Source organism: Hesperophylax consimilis, chromosome 4 (genome assembly GCF_061612785.1).
Source record: "Hesperophylax consimilis isolate HC1 chromosome 4, BYU_Hcon_1.0, whole genome shotgun sequence".
NCBI lineage: Eukaryota > Metazoa > Arthropoda > Insecta > Trichoptera > Limnephilidae > Hesperophylax > Hesperophylax consimilis.
In genome coordinates this window covers 38234826-38261934 of record NC_142839.1, presented here as the reverse complement: position 1 = coordinate 38261934, position 27109 = coordinate 38234826, and the positions used below count along the sequence as shown (strand labels likewise).

The window sequence follows — 27109 nt, the reverse complement described above, 5'->3', positions numbered from 1 at the left end:
TACAGAATATGAGAAAAACAGAATGACAGAATTGCTTAATGTATAAAGGTTTAAAGATATATGATGGAATGCCTGAAAGTCTAAGGACGGGTTGTTTCGGAGAATTTGAACAATTCATCAAATTTCAACGTTCATTTTCAAGTTCTGTGAAAGATTTTTTCAAGGTCTATTTTTATTTCAGTTTTTTCATGTAACCAGCCTACAATGATATAATAACAGAACTTGAATAGGACTTTCACAGAACCCGAAAATGAACGTTGAAATTTGATGAATTGTTCAAATTCTCCGAAACAATCCGTCCTAAAGAATGAAGAAAGAATGAATTATTAAAAAAAAATATTATGTTTCCTGCAAAAAACAAACATTAGAACTATAGATATAAATTTACACAAATTAATTTTGAAAGGAAACATGCCAAATAATATGAGTAAGGGAGACCTTTGGGATGGGGATAGGAAAATTACTCAATTTTTTTTTTGTATCGAGCCATTCGTCTTTTTGTATTTGAGAATCCTGAATAATTACATAATTTTTTGTCTGAGCATAAGAACATTACTATGTTACGATTTTCCAATGTTTCTATATCACTTTACTTAATTTTATTGACCGATTATCACATAGATGAATGATTTTCACGACCAAAAGTATTATCGTGTTTAATTATTGGGTTATCATGCATTATTGCGCTTCCTTCTTTAGCAAACGTTTCGAACAGCGTTGCCAATGTCCAGCATCTGCCCTGACGATAATTACGATAAGACTTTCAACCAGTTATTGATAACCATATTTCTAAAACACTAAAAACAACCGGCAACAAAACTTTGTAGAAGACTAAAACCCAGATTATTGTAGTTGGCTACTTCAAATGAGCTATCAAAATTGTAAAATTTTTCCTAAAGATTAATTTTAATTCGGGTCTTCAGTGTTCAAATGACTTCAAAAACATCTGACAAAAAGAAATACATTGGTTTGGGGCCACAACGTTTTTTGCTTTCCATCCCAATGTTTCATGTTTCCACAAACATCTGGTTCAATGTTTGTGATAATATTGTCGCTGGAGACCCGCCTTTAACGATCAGAATTTTTTATTTAACATTTTGAAGACATGTTCAGCCGACGCCGCCGCCCCGCCCAGAAGGCCACCCGAGCCCAACTGGGCCCAGCCAGGCCGCCCCATCCCAACTGGGCCCAGCCGCCCTCAAAGCGCCAAAGAAAGGATTCTTTTAGGACTCCCCGCGGTGCCTTCAAAACAAATTGAATGTAGAACGTTAAGAATTTTTTAATATTTTTCTTTTTAATGCCTTAAATTCGCTTTAATCTCGAGTAAAGATTTTTTATCTTAGAAACCCATGATTCAGGTAGGTACTTATCTACCTACTTACAACGACAAAAACACACCCCTGCTGAATCACCGACCTTAGCGAACCACTTGGGGTGACCGATGGCAGAGGTGTTGGTTATCCAATAAATGGTTGCCAGGGCGGCGGTACCCGAACCCGCATACCAAATAAAAATGTATATCTAAAAGGGTCATTTTTCTGTTAGATGATTATTTTTTTTTCAATTCGAAACAGAAAAAGTGTTTTTCTATCACACGTCGCCATTGATCACACTGCCACATGTCGCCACTGATCACACTGCCACACGTCGCCACTGATCACACTGCCACACGTCGCCACTGATCACACTGCCACACGTCGCCACTGATCACACTGCCACACGTCGCAACGGATCACGTTATTCGCGCTGTCTCGACTGTACAATGCTGCTGGAATGAGTCAGAGTGCGTATCACGTAACTAGCTAGGCTGTAGGTACCTAGTGGTGATGTGTGATTCAAAACATATGTTTTTGTATTTAAATGAACAAAATAGAACATCTAGTTTTTACTCTTAATGTTCTCAGGAATCGCTGGTTAAAATCCTAGGGGTGCGAGCTGAGACACGTGTATAAAATGTATGTACCGGGTTGTAATATCAGGTTAGTATGTTAAGAATATGAATAAAATTGAATAATTCCGCAGTTTTGTCGGAAAAGCCTAGAACTTGAAAAGGATTGTAACCTGTAGGCGCTAACCCTCTCGCGTTGACAAGTAGAAAAACAAATAACAGATTCAGGAATGAAATAGCACAATTTCGGAGTGGGTATAAGTTTATTTGGAATGATTTATATTTTATCCTTATCCATTTAGGATTAAATAAGACTCGGAAAATTATTTATTACTTGAATTTCATAAATTCAACAAACTCAAGTAGAAATGAAGACAGAAATTTTTGAGAAAAACAAGCGTAAATTTAATAAAAAATTAAAAAAGAACTAAGATATGTGAATTATATGAACGTTTTTCATTATTACCAACTAAACTGTACAAATATACCTATATTATTATTGTTTCAGGTGATTAATCATATATATTTTTAATATACTTCATCTTAGAAAAATCATTGGTCGTATGACCAAAATATTTACGCCTTTGAACTTTTGAGTTGTTTTTACCGTCGTATCATTTAACCTTATTCAAGGAGAGGGTTCTATCTAGACTATTCTACAATATCTGAATTTTACATAACATAAATTATCATGTTACCAACTACCGGGTAGCAAATAATATATTTATTGTTTAAATCATGTGTTTTTGGTTTGAAAATTTGGTCGCCTAGAAATGTTTCAGATGCTTTAATTAAATACTGCGCGTAAAATACATCTTGGCCTTTGAAATAATCGAGTATTTTTTAGATAAATCTTTATAAAAGATTTTTTATAAAGACCTATGAAAACTGCTTTAAAGTTAAAAATCTCCTACTTACGAACCCATTTTCGGTTATGATTTTTTTGTATAATGTGGCAAATTAAGTTATTTATAAAATGATCAAAAAAATATATATTTATTCCTGAACATCCACAAAATAAAATAAAAGGCACTTTTTGGCTTTCTTTTTCTTGCATAAATCATAACAGGCGGATGGTGTTAAGCGGGAATTTAAACCTTATCGCCATCTACGTAAGGGTTGTTATTGATAGCGGCTAGATTTAAAATATTACACGACGTAGTGCATCGCCTTAAACTTAATAAACGTAAGAAGCTACGAGCTACATAATTGATAGTATTGTAAAATGCGTGGCAATATAAATTACTCTGAAAAAACAAACGGAGAAGTAGTTAGAACCTTAGCTAGACAATACACACCTACTTCTACGATTCATCTGAGTGGCTTCAAATTAGTCTCAAACCATGATTAAACGCATCCCTCTGCAAATGACGATGTTAGCCTCGAACATTCATCTCTGTTTCCTGAACTTGTGAATTGATGCTCCCTGGCTGACGTTAGATATATTTTGGATTTCCTTCCGCCCGACTCTCCCGCCCGGTTTCCCCCTGTCGACCTAACTACCCCCGCAATTCCCCGGATGATGAAGGATCTACATTATTTTTCCCCGCACAGGAGTCTGTACGTACCTACTTTTGTAGGTCAGTACTTACACGAATAAAGGTCTCGCAATTATCGACCGACCGAGACTATTATAAATTGTGACTACTAAAGAGTTACGGCTTTAGGTTTAATTGATCAAGACATCACCATATCTTACAAACGAGAACGTTTTTTGGGCAAGTTTGCAAATTCATCTTTAGCGAACGCTTGCCATAATGTGCCTACTTTATAGAACCTAATTATATGGGATAAATGGTCAAATCTAGGTTGATTCATTGACTTTAAAGAAAATGAAAATTTTGAGTGACGATATTAATTAAATCAAATGGCCAAATCGAAAACCGAACACCCATCGCTCGAGTGGTTATATAGTCTATACATAATATTACTAAATAACAACTATTGAAGAAACTCACGGGGATTAACAAAAACAAAACTATTCCTTTGAAATTCTTTTAAATATAATTTATTACCGTAATATATTTACACCCTACCTGCATTACCATTTCGGTCCTTCGAGCCGGATTAACAGTCTTACCTTTTCTTATTTATTTAGTGAATTTATCAGTCCTATCATTAATAATGAAAATGTATTCACCTAATGATCAAAACGAATCACACATATACATCTACCGAAAGCATTAGAATAAGAGCTAATGCCTAAAATATAAGATGATAAATATGTAAATAATTTAACAATGACGTGTGTAAAAGTGTGTATTATTCATTCTATCTTTCCGACACATTGTTCAACATGGCTGACGTGCTTTCCTCGCATTGACGGTCCCGAGTGCGAACTTCTATGGTAAGTTTATGTTGTACGTGAGTTGGGCGGGTAGAGTAGCAGCGAGCAGCGAACAGAGAGGACCAACAACTGTACGAATCCCTATTACATCTGTGTGCGGCTCGTCCCCGTATCGGCACGGGAGCAGTGTGCCCCGTACCGCGGAGGCTGTGTGCGAGTTCAGGGTTAGGTGCGGGCGGGTCGAGGGCGGGGGCGGGGCAGATCAATATCTCCGGCAGTCGCCATGGAAACGCGCTGCTGCGCTCGGTAGACGAGCTAGCACGAAAGCTGCCGAGTCGTGCGATTCGGTTTCCAAAGAACCCAGTAGCTTTTTGAAACTTTGTTTTTTCGGAAAAGGGGATTCAACAAATTTCAATATCAATTCGTATTTCCGAAGTTAGTTAGTTATGTTATGGTGAAAAATGAAAGACTTGGCCCGCGTCTTGATCATTCCTGTAGAGATTGTGGGTTAGATGAAACATATTATAGCCGACCATAGAATGAAGAATAAACTAGAAGTGCCTTATGTACAAATTTGAATGGAAACAAATTTTCCATTTATCCTTATCTCTGTCTCACTTACACTTGCCTGACATCAAAGATCTCCATCCCATTTTAATTTCGTAAACACTGTTTTGTATTGGAATTCCATGCCTCGATTGGGCAAATATTTGGATCACGAAACACGCCTACAGGGTATTCGTTATGTTATTCTTTATTCTATGTATCCGTCAGATTGGTCGTGGCTAAATCGTGCCATACCACACGGCGGGACAGATGTTCTATCACAACATCGCATGACAAGAAGAATTGTGCTATTGCATGATTTTTATTAAACTGTAGGTAGGTAATATATAAGTATATATTAATATGAATTACTCAATACTTTTTTGTTTAGGTACCTACTTATCTTTCTAATGTTAGGAATGTTCCAATAAGAATACTTGTACTGTAAACTGATATTAATTAATCTGTCGTAGGTACAATCCTGGAATACAGCGCCGTCATGATGATGAGATCGGTACATTGAAGAACAATTGAAAATAATAATTAATTTTCAAGACGAAACAATCTGCCTGGTAAGAATTTCTCAAGGTACAGATGTGAACTGCAGTTGTTGGGTAAAATACCGCCCCTATTTTGGGGTTTAAATGTTTCCTATTAAAATTCTCATCACAATTTTGAGTGTTACCGCTTGTTTTCTTCGAGGTGTATTGTTGAGAAGGGGAAATACAAACAATGTGCCTAATCTGATTTAAGACGTTCAAAAGCCTTCCGGGAAAGAATGAAGAAAAAAAATAGTTAAAAGACCTAGAAGCAAAGAAAGAAGAACGTATTATAATATGTATCAAGCAATATTGAGTTTTAAATATAATTTATATCAGTTATTTTAAATGTATATAAAGTTATTATTTCCTGTAAAACTACAAACTTTATTTTTGCCTTCATGAGGTATATTGGTTATTATTTATTACATCATTTATAGTTTTCATTAAATATTGTTTAAATATGCTGCTAAACTATCAAGATAAATTTTAAGCCTTTTATGTTCTTGCTGGGTAAGGTGTTATGCAATATTGCCGTGTCCCGTCAAGATTGCCGTAATGTATGTTTAAGACAAAAATGCCAAAAAAACGATTTGTTGCAATAACTCGTACAAACTTGGAAATTATTTATTAATATCTCTAATACAGGGTTTTCCAATAAGAGGTGTTATTTTGATATTCAATCGTAAAACATCAATGGTTTCGTTGCTTGTGTGGCACGTAGCGCCGTCTTGTTGAAAGTAAACGTTGTCCAGATCAATACCATCCAATTCCAGCCATAAAAAATCATTAATCATCTCTCGATAGCGCAATCCAATCACCGTAACTGTTGCTCCAGCCTCATTTTCAAAAAAGTATGGTCCAATGACTCCGCCGGACCATAAACCGCACCAAACAGTCACACATTGAGAATAGAGAGACTTTTCAACAATAATTCCTCGGTTTTCCGAGCCCCAGATGCGACAATTTTGCTTGTTGACGAAGCCACCGAGGTGGAAATGGGCCTCATCACTCAAGATGATTGGCATTTGATTCACTCAAATGAATTTTAATAATTTCAATGCGTTGTTGAAGCGTGTATCGTTTCATTTTTATTAATGGCGTAGTTTTTACTTGTCAAATGTTAAAAAATGACAGCTTCAAAAGTAATAGTAAGTTTTATAGAACTTGAAAATTAACTTTGAATTATGAAGAATTGTTAAAATTTGGTGAAACAGCCCGTCCTTGGTAATGTAAATCTCACACGAAACATCTATTTACAATGCGAGTAATCTTGAAAAATGATTTATAAAACACGGAAATTGTTTTAAGCGTTTGAGGGTCATATATGACCCTTTAGAAATACAGATAGGAATTATTCTTGCCAGTTTGTCTCAAATATTTATACTGCTATCCATTTTAATTTTCAAATTATTTTTATTATATGAACGAGATAAAAGTGAAGGTACAGTTTTCTTACAAATTTCCTAAACAAAACTAACGTATTTTCGAAAATCGTTATGTTATATCTCTTGTATATAGTTTTAACTTTTGTAAGATATTATCACTGTTAATCTAGCTCTTGATTGATATTCAATATGTTTTATTTTTGTTATTTCTGTTTTAATCTTATTATTATTTTATAATGTGCATATACGAGTATGTGATTTTATGTATTTGTATTAATGTATGCATAATAATTACCTGTACAAGTACATACAAGACATATCTATATATATATGCACACCTTAAACTAAGTATAATCATTTTTATTTTTCGGAATGACTTTATTGAGTAAAACCTCAAATTGTAATATTTTAAATATTGAAGACAATATTAGTGATTTCTAAACGAAAATCTGAAACAGAAAAATCAGAAAAGGAAACGGACAACAATGTTACAATGTTAGTAGACAGACAATGTTAGTAGTTCTTATTCGAAGTATGATACAGTTAAAAATTACCGAGGGGAATAGGGTCCCATTAGCTCAGTTGGTAGAGCACTGTCACGGAAAGACAAGGGTCCTGGGTTCGAGTCCCAGATGTGACCGTTTCCTTTTCTGATTTTTTTTGTTTCAGATTTTCGTTTAGAAATCACTAATATTGTCTTCAATATTTAAGTATAATCAGTTTTTTCAAAGATGGTAGCAAAAATTGACAAACTGCTAAAAAGTAGTTGATTGGTACGCTTCTCTTTTGTTATATTATAAATCATATTATTTCTTATTTAAATAAAATTTTAAAAACACCTTTCGAAATTTTGATGGTTTTATGTGACGATTAGAGACGCTCAATTTACTCGTATTCTGTAACAGAACGGAATGATTTGACCGGTAATATTGCCATGTAGCCTAGCAAACTCACCGACAAGACAGGGCAATACGCGACAATCTTGTGTAACTTGCCGAGAAATTGCCGTAAGGACTAGCACGCCTACCCACTCTGTTGCGAGGTTCTGAAAAAGTCGAAAGAATTCGAAGCCAGTTCGAAGAAAGATTTTTCCTCCCGTGGAATGTTCACGAAGGCAATATAAAAGGATGTAGTTTTATAAAATCCTCACAAAGGAATAACGCAATAAAGGCTGCTCGCCTCTCAGGTGTGCGATAAAGCAAGGAGAGAAGATCTTTCAGCGGGGAATAGAGGCGGACTGCTATCTAAATAGCCCGGACCCGTGAAGACTGACGACTGTAGTACCTAAAGTAAACTGTTATACAGGACGCCAAAATTATGTAGACAAAATTAAAAGCTTTGCGATGGATTCAACAATCCCGCAGCCAAGTGGGGGAGTAGGTAGTACCCAAAATTACTATCCTCCTTATATTAGCTTAAATACTTGACATATCATTTTAGTATTTTACATATTTCTGCGCAAATACATAAGTTACCATTAATAATTGCGATTTCTATAGTTTAAAAGTACATAAGACAGAAAAATGCATGGGGTCGTCGGAAAACCCACTTGGTTACAGACGTTTTGTTTGGCATCTTGGACTGTCAAGAGTTAAAATCTATCTATCTATAAATAAAAATGTTAACGTTCGTTTATTCAAAAACTTAAATCTCCGAAATTACTTTGAAATTTTGACACTACGTTGAATTCGAATACGCGTGTGTTTTTATATAACTATATTATATTGATGTCGTCTGTGACAGGTAAAAATATCTGTTGAACAAACACGCTTTTTAAAAAAAACAGCGCCATCTATTGCACGTAAAAGCAACACGCGCTATTGTTTCTCCATCTGCACAGACAGACTGAGCCATTACAACGCGTGGCGGGGTACAGTTATTGTTTTAAATAAAATCACCAAGATGGCTGACAGCAAAATGAATGTAGGTAGGTAGTTTTAAAAAGCAAAATGGTCAAAGTTCATATTTTGTTACTATGGCCAAACGGTGTTCAGAAAATAGTGGTAGGTGCCTACTTTCCTAAATTAGATGGCGTTATATTGTATTTCTAAAATATACATATAAAACTAGCCATCTATTAGATGTTAATTCTAATAAAACCAAATAAAATTCAGTGCTCAAAATTATACCTAATCACGTTAAAAAATAACTTTCAAACTCGGATGTGAAGAAATTTGAATGTGGAGAAGAAATTGCAATCAAAGGGAGTAACTTGGTGTTGCCACTATAATGGAAAAAATTGTAGTTTGAATGTATTTCTTAATTATTTTGTCGCACTGTACCTACGTAATAAGAAACTAACGTACAATCTGTGATTATCGAATGGACTAAACGTTATTATCGAACGGAAAAACCGAACTTCTATAAACAGATAATCTGAATACCTTTAAGTTTCGTATTGTCATTGACTACATGGTATTTGTCTGAAACAACAAAAACTCTCCAACAGTGAGCTCTAGTGTCATAATATTTGCACAGCTTTGGAATTTCTAGGTCAAACAATAAATTCAGCTACCAATCGTCATTATGGTAAGCAATGGAATTACAAAATAACCGTTTGATGCTCTATTCTCTATTGCGTACTAATTTGGAGGCTAAATAGGACCAGTTGGAATGTCAGAATGAAACATTCCGCCATTTTATTTTTTCCCGTAGGTAGGTACGAAAGACTGGGTAGGGTCGACATTTTTTGAAATGGAAACAATTATTAATTTATGTCGTTCAAAGATTAGAAGGTCATTTTACTGTTTTAATTGGACTGACTCAAGTAGATTGTAGTTATTGTCTAGCGGGAATCACAGTCACGTCCGATGAGGTGGTTTTGGAATAAACCGGCGCGGGCGGCCAATCCTCCCCTGGTGGGAGCGGGTTTGAGGGTTGTTTGAGAGGGAAAGAGGAAGGGCGGGTAACATTTAACACCGTAGCCTGAGTAAACTCTCGCCCCACTTAATTTTCTCGTAAGAAAATCCCCGTGAAGATAGGTTTCCCTCGAAGAGCTCGCTCCGTCAATATTTGTTTAAAATCTCGTCGTATTATATGAACCCCTGCTTCTCTCTCCGGATCACAGGATCGTAGAGCGGTGAGTTTAGGCGGCTTCAGTGGGCGGTGGTGTTATCGGCAAACTGCGGGTAGCGGCAGTAGATACTAGATAGCACACACTTCCTCTCGTACAGTTGCTAGGCGGACCACGGGATATGGCCGCTGGCTGTTGCGAAAGGTTGCGGGAAATTTAAGATATTCATTTGGGCTGTCGAGATGAGAGCTTTAAGGCTTCCTATGAAATCTGAGAGATTTATTCAATGTGATATTTTTAAAATAAAAGTTTTTTTGCGCGGTGGGGTTTCTAAAGAAATCAAATTCAATTATTTTCATAAAAAACTTTCCTCATATAAATGAAATAAGTCCCAAACCGTCTGGAGCCAGAGAGACTGTGGCATCCCCAATTGGGGTATTTTGTGACGCTTAAGGTAATGGGGAGGGGAAGGAGATGTGGAATAGGAAGGTGGGGGAGGACCTGGCAAACACGGCTAAAGCCATTTCAAGCAACGTTTCAATTCTGAATGGTGGTCTTACACCATGGCGATTCTAAGAGTATCTTTCACTCTGGAACGTGCCGCAAACATAATATATATTATTTTAGATTAATGAAATGTGAAAACTACATTCATTAAATAAAATTTACTTGTGCATGGCGGGAATTGAACTCGCGACTTTCCGCTAGTCGAGAACCTTACCCTTCGACCATGGAGGATATATAAAATAACAATAACACATCAAATAATCACAAGGATAAAAAAAAACACAGAGGTAATAGCAATGACTTGGCACAAATTAGCAAATAACTTGGGTGTTACACCAAAATCCACCATGGCAAGGAAAGTGGAAGATGCCAAGTTAATAATACTAAACAAAAAAGAGAAAAAAATTCCATCTCAAAAATAATACTCTTTTGATGTTATGAATTGGAAGATATCTGGCTAAGGAAAAAATATTTCACATCGAAACATTGTACAAAACATTTTTCGGCGAGTGTGAAAAGTTATTTGTGTAAAAATGATTATGATTATTTCACATTGTACACGGTGACCGGAAACTAGCAATACAAACGGGAAATTGGTGATCTGGTGTATCTACATCACAGAGAATCCAAAATAAAAATCGATCTGCAATTCGATTTTTTTAACCTTTTTTCGGTAACTAAAGGGTCAAAAAAATGGAGCCGGTCTATTCTTTGGCGCATTTTAAAATAAATTTAAAATTTAGAATTTTTCGACCGTATTTTTGTGGAATTTGGCCTAAAAATTACAACTTTGGACTCAATTTACTCGAAAGGGAAAATCCGAATAAAAAAATCAACAAAAAACAGTAACTTCATTGAATCAATCCATATTTATAATATGTTTATATTGTTATGTTGCCACATCCCAGTGATATATTATTTGTACAATGTATAATTATGTTCATTGCCGTAAAAATACTTAAAAATATAAAAGAAACTATGTTGTTGTGCCATTATAAATATAATTACGCAATATTACGATCAAATTAATTGTGTTAAACCTCACAATCGGAAGTCCATCGGCAGTGCAATTGGAGACTGGGCCAACGTGTGGACGCTGTTAGCGCGTTGGTGCTGAGATCCTTTGATGTGCGCACGAAAACCGACAGTAATAGAGTTGACCAGCCAACTTCGGCGGCCAACGCATAAACGGCCAAGTGTTCCGGTACTAGTTGGGCCAGCATGTTGGCCCAATGCATTGGGCGAACATGTACTAGGCCCATAACGGATAGTTTGATGGCGTCACACCATTTTTAAACACCGGTAAATTATTTATCAGGTACGGTCATGGATGTATTTTTACACTTTGGTTCAATACAATAACATAGTGACGAAATGCTAATATTTTTCCTAGTGTTCTTCGATGTTAAAAGCGGTAATCTTAGTCAAAAACATCTTCACTCCCGTAGGGTATGATTTGAGATTTTCACGGCCAAAAGAGTTATAGTGATTTGTTTTTGGGGTATTGTGCCGTGTTGCGCTATCTCTTTCTTTAGCCGACGTTTCGGACAGCGTTGCATTGATGATGGACACTGCAATGCTGTCCGAAACGTTGGCTAAAGAAGGAGATAGCGCAACATGGCATAATACCCCAAAAACAAATCACTAAAAATCTTCATTCCCGTACACAATAGAGCGCCGAAGAAAAAAAAAGTAGGCTATTTGAGACGTGTAACTGGTGACATCATACGTCACGTCCATAGATTTGGTTATACTTTGGGAGACCCGAAAAATTTTAACTTAGAAAATTATTTTAGCCATTAAAACTAACTATAACATTAAAAAAAAGTGGTACTTAAGTTAGAAGAATTATTGATAAAAAAAAATAAAATAAAAAAGGGACTGTAGTTCCTTATTATTGATTACATTCCACTTTATGAATAGGACCACAAATTGTTTCGCAGACAATATTTTGCGACTACTTACCCTTTCAACATTCCACGAATTGGGATTCAATATAAAATATAGTCCCACTGGCTTCAGACAGTAGTTGGAACTGTTGTGCAATATCACAATATATTTATGGTATTAACATTTTATTATAAAAAATTTCTTCCTCTTTTTTCATAGGTCTCTGTCGTCTAGTTTTGGGTATAGGCCTCCTTCAAATATCTCCAGTTTTGCCGATTTTCGTGATTTTCACCCACCCAAAAGCCAGCAGCTCTATTTAGGTAATCGCCTATCTGTGGGTGACCACTGTTTCTCACAACCCCTTGGATGTAAAAAAGAAACCATCAAAATTTTAGAACACCAACAGTAATGCCAGCTACATTTTAATTAGATTAGGTAAAAGCCTAATTGGATTAGGTACATATGAATTATAACTACATCTTATAGAAAATAAATTTTATTTTGTTTTTTGTGTAAATGAATAAATCAAATAAAAATACACACAAAATAAAACATCATTGAAATGACTAGATTGTAGGCACAAACATCGCAAGTACAAAAATATACCTTAAAATTCATATTTTTCATATATTGTAAAGGATTTTGTAAGAAAATAGATGTACAACATTTAGTAAATAAACAAAACACAATAGAAAAAATATTATTAACAAAAAATAACAGACTTAACATCCCAGTTATGTGATATTGTCATAATCATTTCACATCTAAATAAAATAGTACCATGCTCAATAGTCTATGCTCTGTTATAGTACTCCGCAACCGCTGTTTCTTGTTTCACATTGAAATGCGATGTCAATAATACTTAGCAACTGACACAAATAGTTGCATTGCGACATGATAATGTTTTTTTCCAGAATATTAGTCAGCTCGTAGTTGTCTATTGTAATGTATGGTAAAAAGTGTTCAAGCGATAGATGACACCAGTCAGAAGCTTACTCCAGAATCCGACAGATGTCGCTAGAGTGTAGCAATTTCCTGTGGGGTATCCTTGTCAGACTTCAATCTTGCAGAAAAAGAGAATAACCAACCCTCGGGTAATGAACAGTTTAGACAAATCCAGACTTAAATTATTGTAACGTAAATATACGAATTATAGTAAAGAACCTTTTACTTCTTCACAAGAGTTCCCAACACACTAAATCTGCAAGTAAAGGCAGAGATATAACATCTATAATATGACTTGTGTAAACGAATGGCTGCAATCAAAACACGAAAATGGTTTTATCCATTGCGAGTCCGAATGTGCCTTTGCAGATATAACTCTTTTTTACATAAATACTAGGGTCAGAACACAAGATTGGTTTATCTCTGCTGTGAAAACGATTTTTTTTTCTTTATAGTGATTTTGATATAAAAATAAAAATGGATTTTTTTAGGACTGTCTGACTGAACAAGACAGGTGTAGAGTTTTTGAGAAGTCGTCCCTGTTCGAGAGAAAGTATTTCTCACTATGTATTTTCGTATGTACATTTCAAATCAAATAAAAAAATAATGTTAAAAATGTGAATCCATTTTTTTTTTATCACAGTTTTATTTATTAGTTTTGTTTATTCAGTGGGGTAGTAGTGGTACTAATATGGCAGTTGACTGAGCAGAGCCACTCCGCGCATGACCCAGTGATCAGGAGGCTCCAAGGTGGGGAGACGCATGAACAGAATGTAGTTAGTGGAGTGCCCCGTAGTGGACAGAATGCCCCTCCTGTCTCCCGTCTTGTACAGAGGGCAGTCGTACGTCTTTCCTACAGGAATGTCTTCTCGTTTCATTGGGACCAGCCAAATCTGAAACAAAACAAATATAAATAACTGATCAAGAAAATATTTTAATTTTTATATTTATTTAAATAAGAATCCAAAATCATTACTCACGATAGGGAATACATCATACAGGACTTTAGGCAGGGCTTCATCAATAATGTGCTCTACTTTATCCCACCGAGCACCTTCCAAAAACAAGCCCGTAATGTAACATCCTTCAGGAGGGGGCTTCGTAAAGTCAGTCGCATCTTGAACCTGGTAAATTCATCATTTTAAAGTATGTAAATATGTTTCAAATAGTAATTCTTCACTCCAGGGACAAGATTCTCTGATCCAGGCTGCTCATACATACAGTCTCATTGAAGGTTCATACTTAGACGCCATAAGTCAAAAGTCATTCCACTCGAACAACGACTGGTAATTTTTCAGTGGTAGATGCCGCGTAACGGATAACTTTTGATCGCTCATGGTGAATCGAGCCCCTGAATGGTATTTTTCACTGTCACATTATGATTCTACTTACTAGATAATCAAAGGCCAGTTGATCAATGGGAATCTTATATTTGCGGGCATAGCTCTGTTGTACTGCCGTGAGGAAGGCTTGAGGGAAGTAGAAGCCGGAGAGCCAGAACACCACCGGGGGTCCGTGCGTGTGCCAGTGCTGGAATGAGGAAATATATTCAAAAAACAAACAATCATGATGCATATTGGGTAGTCAACAAGACATATTCGTTTGTACCTGCAAGAAGTACATTCTTTGCAAGAAATCCTCCACATAACTGGAGAAGGGCTTGAGGGAGGGATAGCTGCTCTTAGCCCACAGAGCGGGGATTTTTCCGCGCACCATGCTGGTCAGCACCTCCTCCGTGGATTCCGTCAACACACTGACTCCTGTAATGAATGAGGGAATGTAGGTTATGTTTAGCCATCTCACCAAGTGCCCATACTGAAGAGTGATATCTATGTGATGGGCATTACCTTGGACAGCGCCCACAACGGCCTTGAGACTGGAGGTCATGACGTTGAGCAGGCGGGTGAAGCGGGCCGCCTCCTGCACCACCACGATGGACAGTGGAGTCATGAGTGAAGCCTCGATGTCTCCCTCGTGGGACACTCCCGTCAGCACCCGTGGGGGGAGACGGGCTATGACTTCCAGGGCGAGTGCCATGGCTTCCTCCTCAGGAGTTATTCCACCACCAGATGACATTGTTTCCTATACAAATATAGTATTGTGGAACTTTAGTTTTATTTTCCTACACAGTGCTGTTTAGATGAATTAAGTCTAGTATAACTGTACGTAAATGTATGCATTTATGTAAATGATAATTATACAATGTAAAATAAATAAATAATAATATGTAGGGGACAGATGGGCAAGACGAAGAGGGCAGGCAATAATTGCAATAACGAACACGTTGAAGGTGTCACAGCTTCAATCCTGGCCAGCCCCGATTAATCGTTCACTGAGCGATTTGTGGTTTGAACAAGTGACTTACCAAAAATTTTTTGTGAACAAGATCGATGTACCAGCGTAAGTAATCTGCATTTTTTTTTTTGAATGCTGTGGGTAACTAAAATAATTATTAGTTATGTATTTTTTGCGTTGTTACTATAGATAATAAGTTAGGACAATAATTTTGGTTTATGTTAATAATTTGTATTTTGTGAGTGGCTAGGTGCAGTAAGTTCCTGTCCTGGCAAAATGGAGATGGGCAAAATGTATCAATGGTTTTTTTTTTACATTTGCTCCACATAGGAGGCCCTGAGGAAAAAAATCCTGAGGGATGCTGTGTGGAGGGTCTTTTTAGGGAAAGGGAGGAGAGGAAGTTCTGGGAAGGGAAAAGGTATAAGGGGTGGGTAGGAATATAGGGGTCAATGTGTCCAGGAGTGATGGATGTATGAATCCATCCCTACCACTGCGGTGCAAGGCGATGGGTTGAGAGAGTCCGGCTGGAGAGGTCAAAGGGTCTACCTCAACCAGTGTTTCCCAATCCGGCCCACCATGCAGGTGGGTAAACGCATTCGCCGCACGACCTAGACAAATCTCACCCCACGAACCCGGGCCCTCCTACTAAGTCACCAAACCACTTGGGGTGACCTATGGCAGTGGTGTTAGTTATCCAATAAATTGTTCTCAGGGTAGCAGTACTCAAACCCGCCTCCCAAATGAAATTTTGCCTGGCAACTGATAACCTGGCTCCTTTTTACAAGGAAAAAATTCAATCCTACATGATTGACATCTAGCAAGATCGGTAGTGCGGTTGACTTCGGTCTTGGCTCCAGAAAAAAGATTCAATCCTCAGCCAAACAAAATTAAAAAGAATAAAATTTTAAAAAGACATATTTAACAAAATAATTCTTCTTGCCCGTCCGTCCCCTAAGTATAAGAGAAATTGTACTCACCAAATGTATAGCCATGAGGTCCTGGATGGAACATGGAATGCATAGGTACAAAATGATTAGAACATATTTCTACAAGCATGGGGAATTTTACGATTTCAAGATAAGTGTTCTATTTATAATGAATCAAAAGTATGAATGTTATATTACTAAAACTACATGTTAATAATAATACTCACAGTTCGATCCTACATGATGATGAAGACGTAAGCATGAAATCAATTCAAATAAGCATCATTATTGTTATAGATTAGGGTACAATACGATAAAACAAAAAATCAAAGAATAAGTGTGTACTGTATTAATTCTACCAATGTTTTAGAAAAATAAAAATAGGTGTTGTTGGTCTTCAAACCTGAGTGAGCAAAGCCGTGGACAGCAGCTGTTCTGCTTCCCTGTAATGCTTGGTGATGTCTGCATTGTCATTCATACCAAACACTCCCGGGGGGGCGGTGATAGGGAGGTTGCGGGTGAAGGATATGAACTCTCCATGCTCTTTCGCCGATGGTACGTAGTAGGTACCTGCACGGAACACCACACAAGGGGTAAGGATACATTGCACTTGTGCCGTATGTATGTTGTACAAAGGCAAGAAGGAAACAATACCTGTTGGCTCAAATGTGTACCCCGGATCAGTCACGAGAAGAGGATTGTAAAACTTCCTGAGGATGGTGTTGAGGCATCTCCTGTCCCAGTCATCTGTCACCCTTCCTCCGTAATTGCACTCTCCTGTCAGATACCTTAGTGCAACATATTGCACATCCTGGAAAAACAATACAAATTAATGAAAGGTGACAATTATTTATACTTTAGATATGACAATGGATTGACACCAACTTCGTATTCATTCAAAAACATGTTGAGCTGGGTGATGCTGATCTTAAGATCTGTTTCATTGAACTCATACGGGATGTTCCAGCCCAGTGGACCAAACTGTCTCCGCTCTTGGACTACAGCGTGGAAGAAGCACAGCGCGTAAAGAAGTCTCTTGAAGTTCTCTGGCTGCTTGTTCCCTTCAAACCACTCGGGGTTGGATATCGGGTCAGTCTGATAGGATCTCACTATATTTGCACGCAAACCTGCGAATATTCAATTACGTGTTAATACGAATATAATACATTATGAACGTACTTATCTTATTTTGTAGGTAGAACTATAAATGAACCTAAAAAATAAAATGTGTGCAAAGTATGTAATTATAATTTTTAAATTCATACCTTTTGGTGGTTCATTAGTCATTTTGACACCGTTTTGAAGCACATACACTGGGAAATTTTCACTGGGATAAGAGGTGAGCCATAGTCTGAAATCACCGTGTGTTGAATCTTGTTGAAATCCTTCACATATCTGGAAAAAAGTAGCTAATAATGTTTTCCCCCTTTACTTAACGCAGAATAAATATTTTGCGGAGCATAAGGTTAAAGTAGTAAAAACTTGACTTATAACAGCTAAAACGGCAAGTGGGAATCTAATAAATGAGACGAATGTTTTAACAAAGATATTATGTGAAGAAAATATAAATGCATAACAGTAATATAAAGGGCTAACTTTGTTTAGCAAATAGGAACAATCACTCTACCTTTTCCAGCATAGGCATCCAACTGCTGGCCAAATGGCAGTTTTGTAGAATCACCCAATTTCCTTTCCGCATTCCCTCATCGATCATCTTCACAGCAATGGGACCTTGTCCTTGTCCCAAAGACAAAGAGAATAAACGGGATGAGCCAAAACCCTACAAAATACAGCCAAAATGAAAAAAAAACTAACGTGACTACGAGGCCCAGTGGTTTTACACAGAAATTCAAATGTAACATTGTCATCAAATGTTCATTCAGCGCCATTATGTTTTTCAGAAATTTGAAAGGCCCCTATTAAACGCCGATTCTAGCTACGTTTCAGATGTTTATCGAACTACAATAAGCTCGCAAGCTTAACAACATGATAGTTGTCCTCTTCTGCTGATCACATTCTGTTCAAAAGCTCAAACGGGAACCTTTCAACTGTAAAAAAGAAAAAAACCAAATGGCGCTGAATGGTCATTTGATGACTTCGTCACAAGTGAATTTCTGCGAAACAGCTGGGCCTAAGTGTTGTCTACCTTAAATATTTAATCACAAAATGCCAGAGGGTTGAAAACAGTGAAATCAATTTATTCTTACTTGATCATCTGCAAACTTAAACAGGGTCCCCATGGGATCAGAACCCGGAGTCAACACAAACAGTAGAGGTATACAGCAGTGGGAGTCATTGTATGAAGAAGGCAGATCAAACAGTGGTGGCTCGACGTAGCGCACCCCCATGGTTTCTTTAAAAGATACATCCATACATTAAACCGTATCTTTTCTTGCATTTAATAAACCTTTATAATAATAAGACAGTAGAATTCTTACTCTCTACAAACACCTGCACAGCCGGCACCATCTTATCTTGCCTCACACATCTCATGATGAGCAGTTGTTGGAAGGGAGTTATCTTCTTATTCCAGGGAGCGGGAAAAGGAAATTCTTGTGGTTCTGGAATATTCACATAATCCACCCAAGCCTTATCATTCCCAATGGACTGCTCTATGCCTTGGAAATTAGCAAACTCGTTCAACCTTTGAAAAATTATATAATAATATGTGTAACCAATAATACGTGTTATCAATAAATGACCGACAAGATATTCTTAAATTTGACTTTTTATCAAATTTACGCTAACAAATTTACTGTACAAATACAATAAAAAAACACCATCACACAACCAGAAACCTCATACTACATCAGCACAAAGACAATTCACGAACCTAGCTCCCAAAACCTTCAACCTTCTCCCTGATATCGTAAAAAAATAAACTCCTCTCCACACATTGAAAACACAAATAACTCTATGGATCCTTACATCTGCAATACATTTCAATTACAACACCTATACATTCTACACTTTAACCCCCTAATCTCCATCCACACATCTCTCACATTCCTCAATTGGCTTAATTAATTTAAAATATAATACTTATCAATGTTATTGTTTGTCACATAAAATACTAACTAAACGGAATTGTATAATTTAATAACTATTATGTATATTAAGAAAATCTTCAATCTGTAAACTTAACCAGCCATAACACAGGGACATCCATCAGGGACATGGCGGTTGAAATAACATTCAAAATGTATCATCCAATGTAAATTTTCTTTGTAATAAAATTTTAGAAATATGTACAACTTCTTCATCAATAAACATATTTACAAGCGACAAAATGTAATGAAAAGAATCCGTACTTGCAAACTTCTGACCATGCTTTTGGAGTAAGGAAATCAACCGGGCACTTTGAAATATTTCTTTGTGCTCCTCCAGCCAACAGGAAGATGAATTCTGATAAATCCAGCTTCTTCTGATGAAGCATTATTGTCACAGTTAGAAGTAAAGAGAACACCAGTTTGTCCTAAAGAATATAAACACATTAATATATATATATATATATATATATATATATATATATTTTTTAAATAATAAAATATTTTTACAGCATTAGAGCAGTAAGGGCGAATACCTTCTCAAATAAGCTTCGACAAATATTGGAATACAAAGAATATGTGAAGAACATTTGCAAAATCTCTAATCTTTCATTGATATCATCCACTTTCTCTGTGTTCTCTATTGCATTTGAGTAGAGAGTCTCAAACCATCCCAGAGAATATTGGTACATTGGATCAATATTTGAGAGTCCATCTAGAAAAATATTAATGTAAGCACATATTTATAAATTAACCACTCAAGCGAAAGCTACCCAAATTTGGGTAGTTACCATAGACATATGAATATTAGTAGACCTGCCCTAAGTGATTAAAAGCGTATTATCCCCACTCCCCATACCGGTTCCATTGAGCCGGCTGGGCTCGCGTATGGCTTCCCATGAATCAAAAGAATGTGACGTCATCATTCTTGTTCGAACTAGCGTCGAGCTACGGTCGAGTTCGTTTTACGAAATAACGCGGCAAAATGGTCGGTTGCGCTATGAAAACTTGTAAAAATAGAAGTGAAAAAGAGAATAAACCCAATTGTCGTATTACATTCCATAGGTAAGCATTATTTTAATTTGTTTTAAGCTTATCACATCGTATAATATAGATCAGTTTTAGAAACATATACTATCACGCGATGGACGCGAACAACAAAGCCGTGTCCACAAGAATCAGGGATGTGCCTTCGCCTTTTGCGCTTTGATAAAATATGTATATATATATATATATTTATTTTTTTTACTCGCCACGTTATGAACTAATTTGCGAAGTCCAAATTTGGCAAAGTAAATTTCTTCTGTTTGCAGAGTCGTAGTTAGTTTCAGAGTATTTAGTTAAGAGACTTTTACAAATGTTTCATAATTTACTTACCCCAGTAAACAACGATGAGCACACTTGAGAATCGCTACATTGTGATGTGATATTGTGTTTCTAAAACTGATCCATATAATACGGTGTGAATAAGCTTAAAATAAAGTAAAATAATGCTTACTTATGGAATGTAATACGACAATTGGGTTTATTCTCTTTTTCACATCTATTTTTACAAGTTTTCATATCACAAGTCAACATTTTGCCGTGTTATTTCGTAAAATGAACCGATGATGCCTCGACCATAGTTCGCACAAGAATGATGACGTCACGTTTTCAAATTTCACTTGAGGCCATACGCGAGCCCAGCCGGCTCCAATGGAACCGGTATGGGGAGTGGGGATAATACGCTTTTAATCACTTAGGGCAGGTCTACTAATATTCATATGTCTATGGTATTACGTTGTTTTCGATCATATTCAATTATTAACCTATCAACTGTGGGAGGGACTCCGGAGTCCTCCAAACTAAAATCGAAGATTTTTTTTAAATCAATTTTAACCCGTGTTTACAAAGGAACTGTATGAATAATACAGCCAGAATCGCTTGCGCTAAATATTTCTTTAGGAAATATTTTTTATTTGATAAACGCAGCTTCTTTGACGGCGTTGGAATATATTATCTTCCACTTTAGAACGTGCCGCAAACATCCTTTAAATTATTTTAAATTAGTAAATCGTGAAATAATTCAAATTAATCAAATAAAAATTTTATTTGCACGCTGGGTTTCGAACCCGAAACTTCCCGCTTGCTAGTTGAGAGCGTTACCCCTCGACTACGGAGACCTTCATATCTATGATTTGTAATTTTTCTCACGGACACGGGCGTCATCACAGTCAACAGATTAATACCTTCTTTCTATGTTGGTTCATCTTTAAAATATATTTTTATTCAGCTGTTATTATTTATCTAGCATCGATAATATAACTATTGTACATGTTGTTTTCTCTTAAACTGTGCTTTTATTTTTGTACATTATTTAAACCCCTGTAAGTTGTTTATTGGATGCTGTTCTCACAAATATACTTTAATTATTAACCCTTTTGTCTTTTTCTTTTGATTTCTTCCATTGTCCGTATATATTTATATATACATAATTTATATGTATAACTCGTATATTTTTTAATAATATTATGCATAGTCTTAGAATACTGTTATTATGTCGGTGTATATAATACTGTCTTACTAATTTCTTGCAGACATATTATGATGCTTAAATGTACCTAAAAAAATGCAAATATTATACCCAAAAAATAAATAAAAAGCACCTTCATCGACAAAATACTCCCAAATAATACCCCACACCTGGCTATGTGGTGGTGAGAAGTACCTAGCTATGTAAATCTGGTCACTGAACACGCCTAAAGCCATTTCAAGTAGTTGGGGCGATACTGAGAGTATCTACAAAAACAAGGAGCAAATAATAATGTAAATGCTACGTATTATTGTGATGAAATAATGTTTGAAATAATTCGCGTAAATTAATTTTAATTAAAAGTGATAATTACATTATTTTATTATTAATAGGAAAAAAAGCGGTTGTGACAACCCTAGATCATTGTTCGAATGTGGCCGTTGCTTAGAGTAATAATATAGCCGTTGTCAAGTGTGCTTGTCGCTGTTTACTGGGGTAAGTAAATTATGAACATTCGTAAAAGGGTCTTAACTAAATACTCTGAAACTAACTACGACGCTGCAAACAGAAGAAATTTACTTTGCCGAATTTGGACTTCGCAAATTTGTTCATAACGTGGCGAGTAATTTGCGCTCCCATGTAAAAATGTCTATTCATTCAAAGCAGATTTTACTTTTAAGAAGTAAATGGTGATATTATAATGCGAGATGCCTATTTACTGTCAGATTGATTTATTGACGAATCACAGTCATCTTCACTCCCTTCGTTCTTCAACAGTTGATTTTACCCCTCGCCTTTATCTTCTCGTCTATTAATTCCTATGTCTGTGGTAGTTACTGTTCAAGCGTGTTAGTGATACTACCCAAATTTGGGTAGCTGTTGTTCAAGAATGTTAGCGGTGCTACCCAAATTTGGGTATTTATATATTTTTGACTTTCCGTAATCAAAAAGGAAGCATGCATGTATTACGACTGTACTAAGCCAAGCAAAAAAAACAAATATTATGTAAATTTAATAATTTTGCTTGCCAATTAGGAAGAACAATGTAGTGGCGTGTTCAGCAATTGGTTCATATTCTTTTCTTGCTTTATCTATTTGGCGTTCTGTCTCAGTTGCGACTACCTGCTTTTCGCTAATTTCGTTTGCTGTAGATTTGGAGGAATTCAAAATCTGAAATAAATAATAATGAGTTATGTGAAACATATCTGCCAATACATAATAGACATTGTTATAATAATTTTATAATAACCTGCACAGCTGCCTCATCTTCCAGTAGAGTTTCTGATGTAGACAAAACCTAGTCAAGAAAGAAAAATAAATTAAAAATGATATAGAACTTCTCTAATCGATTATTTATCTAACCACTCGAGCAAAAAAACGCCTTAAGGATATTTCTGGGTGTTCGGTTTCAGATTCGGCTCAATATTCAATGATTCAAAACTCATACCTCCGCATTTTAATACGGAAATATATAAACTGCTTACCGTGGTTTAAAGACAATAAATCTATCCATATTTCACTGTTTATTCCATATTCTTAGATTTTATAAAAATAAAATATCTATCCAACTCTATCTAGAATATTCCATGAGATTAACACTAGCAACATGTATTGCTTTTCGATAGAAGTTTAATTAAGCTAACGACTAAATATACTAGGTAGCTTATCATGGTAAGTTCAAAATACCTAAACCTACATTTGGGTAGCTTTCGCTTGAGTGGCTAATGTATACATATATGTATCTACTTTATTGGAAATCAAAAACCAACGGTAAGTATTTTCTGTTCAATCTCCTGCAGCAGGCGGCGGTGCTCCGCCCCCTGTGTAGTGAGATCCGTCTTGGCCTGCTGCAGCTCAGGCCTCTCCTGCGCCACCACCCGGGCCAGCAGCTGACTAGCCAGCCCATCTGTGCCCAGCATGAAGTTCACCAGGGTAACTCGCACCCCCACCTCGGGCATGTAGTGCGGGTTGCGCAGCTTGGTGCTGATGTAGAACCTAAAATCCTTGTTGTACTCCACTATGTTGTCCCCCAGCTTGATGTAGGTAGCTCCACCTTGCTTGAACGTCTGCTGCTGCAGGAGGGGCTCTAGCATGGGATCCAATTCTTCACCCACATTTTCTAAAATCACCTACAACAACATACAAGTAATTTGATATAAACAAAAACGAATTAAAAATATTTATTCATTCTAACAATCTCAGGTTACAAATAACATGAAAATAACGTTTAACTGAATGAAAAATATTTTCTTTACCGGTTGACCAAATTGAACAGCATTCTCTAGAACTCTTGCAAAGTCAGATTGTGTCAATCTAACAATGTTTAACGAAAACTTTTTTTCCATATTCTTCACCCAACGATTGGCCTGACCTTGTGGATCTATCATCAAAGGCCAGCGAGTTGCCGACCTAAAAATCAATGCATATTATTTTGAGCTTGTTGAGCTGTTGAATTTATTTTATAAATTACGATGATAAAATTATTAACATGTTGACTGCCACGGCAATTTTCAGAATTCCGGTCTAAGAAACCAATTTCATTTAATCATATTTTTTTTTTTTTTTTTTTGTAATTATTTTTTATTTTTAATAATATGTTTACATGGTACATAATTCATTTTACATCTTGGTTCTTTTTACTACTCTTCCATTGAAAGCATTTGCTTGTGTATGGAAGGGGAGTGTACATAAATGTTGTTGTTAATTAGTACTTAAATAATTCATTGTACATAAATGTATGTTTGCTGTAGTATATTTTTTTTTATAGTAGTGAAGGATAATATATTAATATAATAAATTTTAAAAAAGAAAGAAAGTTATGGAAAACTTAGGATATTTGTGAGATTAATTAAGTGACAGTAGTTTTTTTTTCAGAATATTTTTAAAGTGTCTCTTGACAGAGAGCAGTATTTGGGTTTTATCATTAATGCTTCTGATTTCTTCTGGTAGACGATTGAAAAAGGTTCTTCCCTGGTAAGTATAATGATGTTGTGCAAAAGACGTATTTAGTTTTGGGCATAGAAAAACATGTCTAAGTCGCGTTCTGTTTTCATTTAAAAATTGATATTTATCTTTTTCTTTTATAATTTGGATTAGTGAGTTTTTAATGTATAGGTCTTTAAATGTAGGTACTTGAAATTCTTCAAACAGGCGTTCTGTAGGGTAGTCAAAGGATTTTTTTAATATAATTTTAATAATTGTTCTTTGTATAATTTCAATTGGAAGAAGGTTACATTTATACGCGGATCCCCAACTAATAATAGCGTATTGTAAAGTGGATTGAACTAAGGCATAGTAAATTATATATAGATTTTTTATCGACAGAAAGTTTCTAATTCTTAAAAATATATATATTAATTTTCTAATTTTGTTTACTACTTGACATATTTGTTCCTTCCATTTCAGATTTTTATCAATAATTACTCCTAGATATTTAATTTTATTTGTTGTTTTTAGTACTGTACAGTTTGATTTGCAATAGTTTTGGCTGTGAATTTTAGTATTATTATGTATGACAATGTTAAAATTTTTAGGAGTATCATTTGTATGGATTGCAAATGGAATTACAAATGTCTTTTCATTATTAAGTGACAGTAAATTAGTGTCGAAAAAATTCTTGAGCGTGTTGATGTCTTCTGTGGCCTTTAACTCTACTTTTTCCCAAGTCTTATCACTTATTATTAATACTGTATCATCAGCGTATGACGTAATTTGACCATGTAAAGGTTGAAAAAAAATATCGTTTACATATATAGTAAATAGAATTGGTCCAAGCACTGTACCTTGGGGGATTCCAAAGCTTGTAATCTCTTGATCACTATTAACACGATTGATTTTTACTACTTGAGGACGGTTTTTTAAGTAGTCGGTGATCCATTTAATCGCGTTGCCTTTTATGCCGATATTATTCAATTTTTTTAATAGCATCTCATGGGATATGCTATCGAATGCCTTTCTAAGGTCAATAAATATACCCGCACATTTTTTACTTTTATCTAATGATTCAGAAATGTATGAAGTTACGTTAGCAATAGCATCTTGTGTGCTGAGAGATTTTATAAAGCCAAACTGGTTTTTGTGTAATATTTTATTATTATCTAGAAAATTTACCAATTGTTTTTTTACTATTTTTTCAAAGATCTTTCCTATATTAGAAATTAGACATATTGGGCGATAATTCGTTGCTTGATGTGGATCTCCAGATTTGTAAATAGGTGAGATTATTGTGGTTTTGTAGTTCATTGGAAAAATTCCAGTAGTTAAACTTAAGTTTATTAAATGAGTGATAGGTTTTATTAAGTGAGGTTTCATAGTTTTTAACATGTGTGTTGTAATAGAATCAAAACCGGGAGACGAACCTCCTTTCATATTTTCTATTATTTTCGAAATTTCACATTCTGTTGTTGTTTCAAACATTGAAAGTATATTACGTTTCTGTATATTTTTATTTTTATGGTTTTCTTGGTTTGAAGGCTTTTGAATATTTTTCGCAAGATTTTTCCCAACATTTGCAAAGAACGAATTAAATATGTTTGCACATTGTTTAGGCTGTATATTGGCATCTATAATTTTTTTATCATGTTCAATGTACTTAATGTTTTGTGCTTTTTTTTGTATTTTCAATGGCGAAATTAACAGTTTTCCACATTTGTTTATGGTTATTTTCTGAAGATAATATTTTATTTTTAAAATACTCTTCTTTACTTTTTTTAATATAAGATATTAATTTATTTTTATATTTTTTATAGAAAATATATGCTTTTTCATCTTGGGGATTTTTTAAAGTTATTTTGTAAAGTTTTTCTTTATTTCTGATAGATATAATAAGTCCTTTGGTAATCCAAGGCTTTAAACATCTTAATTTTGATTTTATGTGTGTTGTTATCTCAGTTGTCGAATTTTTAATGTGTTGTGACATAATATTTTCGAAGTTAGTTGAACAAATTTCAGTATTATCACTGTTTAAAACATTATTCCAATCCTCCTTTTTTAATTTTTCAGAGAGAATAGTCATATCTATTGTTGATTTTTTGGTTATTAAATTATGTTTTTTATGTTTAATATTATTATTATACAGAAGTAAGCATGAGTGATGATCAGTTATGTTAGTTTTCCAAACAATTGATTTTATTTTGTGAAGATCTTTAATGTTTACATTTGTCCAAATGTGGTCTAAACAAGATGGAGTATGTTCTTTTATTTCCCTAGTATTTTTATTTATGCAAGATATAAAATATATATTATATATTATATATTATATTATTAAAAACTCTAATTTTTTATAATTATATTTTCTGTTGATTTATCAATAAATTTTCTGTTCTGT

The 27109-nt window shown here is 35.2% G+C and overlaps 1 protein-coding gene across 1 annotated transcript in view; it reads right to left on the bottom strand.

Annotated features, from left to right (window-relative positions):
- Positions 1-13675: 13675 nt before the first annotated feature.
- The window catches only part of LOC149424678 (dynein axonemal heavy chain 7-like), a 38031-nt gene continuing 24597 nt past the window's right edge, over positions 13676-27109 (bottom strand). The window contains exons 50-67 of the mRNA XM_089631462.1: positions 24039-24192; positions 23553-23912; positions 23033-23080; positions 22812-22953; positions 19808-19986; positions 19536-19699; positions 18663-18868; positions 18432-18577; positions 17852-18004; positions 17490-17619; positions 17110-17351; positions 16879-17035; positions 16628-16794; positions 14851-15085; positions 14612-14763; positions 14396-14533; positions 13984-14127; positions 13676-13896 (exon numbers count right to left, since the gene is read on the bottom strand). Of these exons, the coding sequence (XP_089487588.1) occupies positions 13690-13896; positions 13984-14127; positions 14396-14533; positions 14612-14763; positions 14851-15085; positions 16628-16794; positions 16879-17035; positions 17110-17351; positions 17490-17619; positions 17852-18004; positions 18432-18577; positions 18663-18868; positions 19536-19699; positions 19808-19986; positions 22812-22953; positions 23033-23080; positions 23553-23912; positions 24039-24192 (3124 nt within the window). The 3' untranslated portion in view covers positions 13676-13689. The remainder of the gene's footprint in view (positions 13897-13983; positions 14128-14395; positions 14534-14611; positions 14764-14850; positions 15086-16627; positions 16795-16878; positions 17036-17109; positions 17352-17489; positions 17620-17851; positions 18005-18431; positions 18578-18662; positions 18869-19535; positions 19700-19807; positions 19987-22811; positions 22954-23032; positions 23081-23552; positions 23913-24038; positions 24193-27109) is intronic.